The 4,558-nt window shown below is 41.7% G+C and overlaps 1 protein-coding gene across 2 annotated transcripts; it reads left to right on the top strand.

Moving 5' to 3' along the window:
* Positions 1–2,207: 2,207 nt before the first annotated feature.
* On the top strand, positions 2,208–4,356 carry LOC147457926 (uncharacterized). Of its 2 annotated transcripts, XM_086511725.1 has the most exons (3): positions 2,208–3,262; positions 3,903–4,122; positions 4,198–4,356. In XM_086511725.1, the coding sequence occupies exons 1-3, from the start codon at positions 3,168–3,170 to the stop codon at positions 4,279–4,281; spliced, it is 399 nt and encodes a 132-aa protein (XP_086367851.1). In that variant the 5' UTR covers positions 2,208–3,167; the 3' UTR covers positions 4,282–4,356. The 2 variants fall into 2 exon arrangements, with proteins under 2 accessions (XP_086367851.1, XP_086367850.1); XM_086511724.1 differs by having other exon boundaries at positions 2,208–4,122.
* Positions 4,357–4,558: the final 202 nt, after the last annotated feature.

The raw sequence follows: 4,558 nt of genomic DNA, 5'->3' as shown, positions 1-4,558 counted from the left end.
AATTTGAATGCATGATTATAAATTGATATATACTATAAATCTAAGATATTTACCTTATCAACTAGCAATGTTGAGGGGACTACTCACCTACTAGCAGCTCGTAGAATTTATTCCATTTTTGCTCAGATTCCCTTGCGGATCTCAAGGCTCAGCCTTCCGAGGACCTCACACATTAAAAGGGCCAAGATAGGAATTGATCTCAAAAAGAGTCCAACGTGCAGAGACTGCTAGTGATTGGCATAACCACAAGCACTGTCCGCTCGTCGCGCAATTGTGGTTGATTTGTAAAATAAACAGAAAACAAAACTCTGCGCCTATCCAAACAAACCCCCCCCCCCCCCCCCCCCCCCCCCCTCCTTCCCTCTCTTGCCCTCGCTCGCGCATCACTCGCCTCCTTATTTTCCTTCCTCCTATTCAATCACCAAGGGGATCTTCCCCCATTCTTGCTAATAAAACATTTTAAAAGATTGGGTACTCCCTACCCTACTACTGGGTCTACATTGAGAACTCATTAATCATTTCCCAAGATGTTGAAGGAATCTTTCATTCCAAAGCAAAATGAAAGACCTTTCCCGTCGTCGCCCCTGCATAGGCCTGTGCAACCTCTCCATCTCTCCCCCTCATGCTCACATGCACTCTCTCTGTGCCTTCTCCGCCTTTGCGCTCACACAGAATGACTCTCTCTCTCTCTCTCTCTCTCTCTCTTTTTGTCTGTCTCTGTGTGCAAATGGAAACTCTCCCTATTCTCTTCGGATTCACGCTGACATACAATCTATCTCTTCTTGCCCCTGTTTGCTTCTTCCCTGAATTTGTTTGTAAATTTGTTGCTCATCATGCATCAAGGGCACAATGAATACCGCCCAACTGCCCTCTGCATTTCCCTCGGAGCCTTGCCCATCGTTTATGATGCTGCTGCCAAGGCCCTTTTGCACCTTAACCATTCACATCCCTCTCTAATGCTCGAAACCACCTGCTACTAACCTACACTCGGTGGCTCCACTACAGATCAACGAGACACACAAAGAAAGAGACAAAGAGCAGGCTTGGTCCATTGCAAGCAACAATCCACACACAAATTTGTCTCTCCTTTGGAGATTCCTCTTTCACATGCACCTGCTCGGTGTCTCTATCTTGCAAGGCTCCCTGTGCCATCCATTGAAGCCATCGCAGCGTAAGGATCAGCTGAGGCCAAGGGTAATTGCATTCCATCGATTGTAGCATCTCTCTTTCTCTCTCTCTCTCTCTCTGTGTGTGTGTGTGTGTGTGTGGGGCTTGGCGCTCGCCCAGAACAGCTCTTTGCCCCTCTGTGCTTCCGCTGTTAGAGATGGAATGTCGGCAAATTGCACCTCCTCCTTGCAGACCTGGAAAGCGTAGCTGCGATGGCACAAACAAAAAATATAGGGAAAATTACCAAAATACCCCTCTAATTTGACGAAATTCCCAAAATACCCTTCAAATTTCAAAAATTCCCAAAATACCCTTTATCTATTTTGGTTGGATTGTTCAAGAGTTTCTAATCTTCATTCGTTTTTGACAATTGAGATCCGTTTTTGATTGCTTAGCATGTAATTTGTCACCAACTACCATCGCAAAACAGGCAATTATGTTTCAAAATAATGAAGCAATTCATCTCCAAAGCCTACGTAAGCAACTCAAATAGTAGTTTTAGCATCTTGTACGGTAGACAATCACTCTTCTTGTGAAGACCTAAAAAAAATTTATTTTTTCGAGAAATTTACTCTCACAACCAGGGGTATTTCGGGAATTGTGGAAAATTTTGAAGGGCATTTTGGGAATTTATGACAAAATATGGGGGGTATTTTGGGAATTTTTGAAATTTGAGGGGTATTTTGGGAATTTTCTCAAATTAGAGGAGTATTTTGGTAATTTTCCCAAAAATATATCTCCCTCTCTTCCTTTTCCTTTGCACTCGGAAATAGCATCTGTCATCACACTTCTCACCCTCTCTCTCTCTCCACGTGCCAACCCACCCTTTTTTTCCCTCAAAGACACATCAGTATCTCTCTAGATTCCATTTAATGAACCACCTCAAAACAAATTTGCGAGCTAACGAGGAGGAATCTTCATGGTCTATTGTTGAACTTTTTATTAATTGACCATGAAGATTCCTCCTCGTTAGCTCGCCAAAATTGTAATCTCTGCTTTCTCGCCTAATCCCGTGCTCAGACACACCACCTGTCTCGCCTCTTCCCTTCAAAGGTCCATTTTAGACCTCTATCCCCCAAGCCAATATGGATGTATCAATTCTAAGCACCTCTTCCACAAGCCATGAATTTAGCAGTGTGTCTATTTGCAACAGGGATTCTTGTCACAGTTTTAATGCCTTAGCATAACACTCCCTCTCCTTTGATTGGGGCTTGCAAAGGCAATTGTACGTCTCTTGTCTTTGGCATGTAGTTCTGTCAACCATCTTTCTAGCCACCCTTCTCACCTTATCTCATGCTCCTACACATCCTGCTCTCTCCCCCTCTCCTTATCACCATGATAACTAGTAGCCTACACTCTCGGAGAGACAAACAAGAGAGATGAGGCTCTCTTAGATGTTCTACACTCACTAATTTTTTTGTTAAGCTCGCATTAGGAGAAGGTTGGACTCACTTTTGGGCCTTTCAGTTCTAAAGAGAGAGTGGCGCTCGACCAATGAGGAAGAGGCTAACGTTACATTGAGAATCGACATTTTGGAACCAAGCTCTTTTAGAAAAAAGGGAGAAAATATTATTTTTGTTCATCAAATTGCACAATTTCACACTTTCAAGACATAAATGCATAAGTCATACTAACTCTGTACCAACGAATTTCAGAACTTTCATTGAAGACTCTATCTAGTATCTATGTTCCCGCCCAAATATGACTTTGAGTAGCTCTACTTCCCTCTCAAAACTTCTTCGCTTTTTCATATTTGCGCTAACCTTTGTGTGTATTCTAGTGCACACCATGACTACTTCTCGAAGGCCTAGCACTACCATTGACTCTGTAAGCATTTTTAACAATTATACTACAGATGATCAAGCATGGATACCATCTCGAATAACTATCGGAAGTTGGGTTCTACTGCAAACTAGGAGGAGGAAGAGGAGGCAACGCAATGATTTCGTGGAGGCTTTCAAGGGACAAGTTAAAGAGTTTAAAGTGTGTGCACAAAGCATATGGGTGAAAGAGGTCCTCATACAACATGCTTTCGAGCATGCATACTTAAGGTTGCAAACATCTCCTCCAAGTTTTTCACGGCATCGACCCAACTGTAAGTTATTTTGAGCATCTCACTTAGTGCATGATGATATTCGAAGGTTAAGTGGTGGATATCATCTTTGGTATGTTTCAAATATTTATCCATCGAATAGGACAGATTGGCAACCGGCTGAGAGCATAGTTGGCATTTTTTATGCTTTCCATGCATTAATTGGCGAGCAAATATACCGAGGAAGACGACACAAGGAACTTGCAGATAAAGGAATATTCTTTTATGATATGTCATATTTAGAACCGAGAACTTCCTTTGGTTGGGGTCGTGTAGCTCCTTTGTCACTTCCATCCTTTGACAACAAGGATTGGTCTTTGCCAGCTTCGCAAACTAGTGAAAGCTTTAGGAATAAGTTGTTTCAGGATATACAAAAGTCCCTCAAGTATTCAATTGCCACAAAAATAGTTCGGCTCGCACTCTTTATTACTCTTGAAGTGTTTGTAGATTTCTTCTTCGATGAGCAAATAAGAACTACCGCAACAATGTTCATTTGCAAGTCTGAGACCTGTTTGGACTTTTTAGATGATAATTGGGATAGGAAACAATCAGAGGAAAAAATCTGTATTTTGCAAAAGAAGTCCATAATTTGCAAGTTCATTATAAGCTCTCAAAATTTCATAGTGTCTTTTTACTATTTTAGATATCATCTTCTTAGTGGGCATGTTATTCCACTCGACCAAGATACAGAGTCTAGCCTCGAGAACAAACCTTTATCAATGGAGCTCTACTTTCGAGACATCCTACTTACTGTGATGGAGACAATGTCAAGCACAATTCTTGCACAGCTCAGGCTAGATCTTACATGTGAAGAACTTCCACTTTTGCCAGGATTGTATGTATTCAATCTCAACAACAGAAAGGTGCTTACTAAATGGATGAATTTTGATTGTCTTTAATACATTAAGACATAGAATCTAACTTTTTCTTCTTTTCAGATTCCAATACGCAAGGAGAAAACAACATTGTGCAAGGAGTCACTCTCAAATACACTTCACTTAACTGCTTCCACTGGAAGCTAAGTCACATACCTTGTGCACACAATGAGCTTTGATGCCATGCAAACCATGATGCACTCTTCAAAATGACTAATACAGAAACATTTTGTGCCGCTCAAACAATGTTTAAAAATTGTACACTTTTCATTGTCTCAAAACTTTACAAATTGTGTTATTTCTGTCAAGATGCATACAAGTTATTGCTCCCTTTCCTTGCTACTGCTCCCTTGTCCTCTCCCCCGGTTTGTGCCATTGGTCCCCTGTCCTCTCCCCCAGTTGCTACCACTGGTCCCTTGCCCTC

Source organism: Adiantum capillus-veneris, chromosome 5 (genome assembly GCF_014529385.1).
Source record: "Adiantum capillus-veneris isolate H3 chromosome 5, ASM1452938v2, whole genome shotgun sequence".
NCBI lineage: Eukaryota > Viridiplantae > Streptophyta > Polypodiopsida > Polypodiales > Pteridaceae > Adiantum > Adiantum capillus-veneris.
The sequence above is the reverse complement of the archived record's forward strand: the minus strand, read 5'-3'. Positions and strand labels throughout refer to the sequence as shown.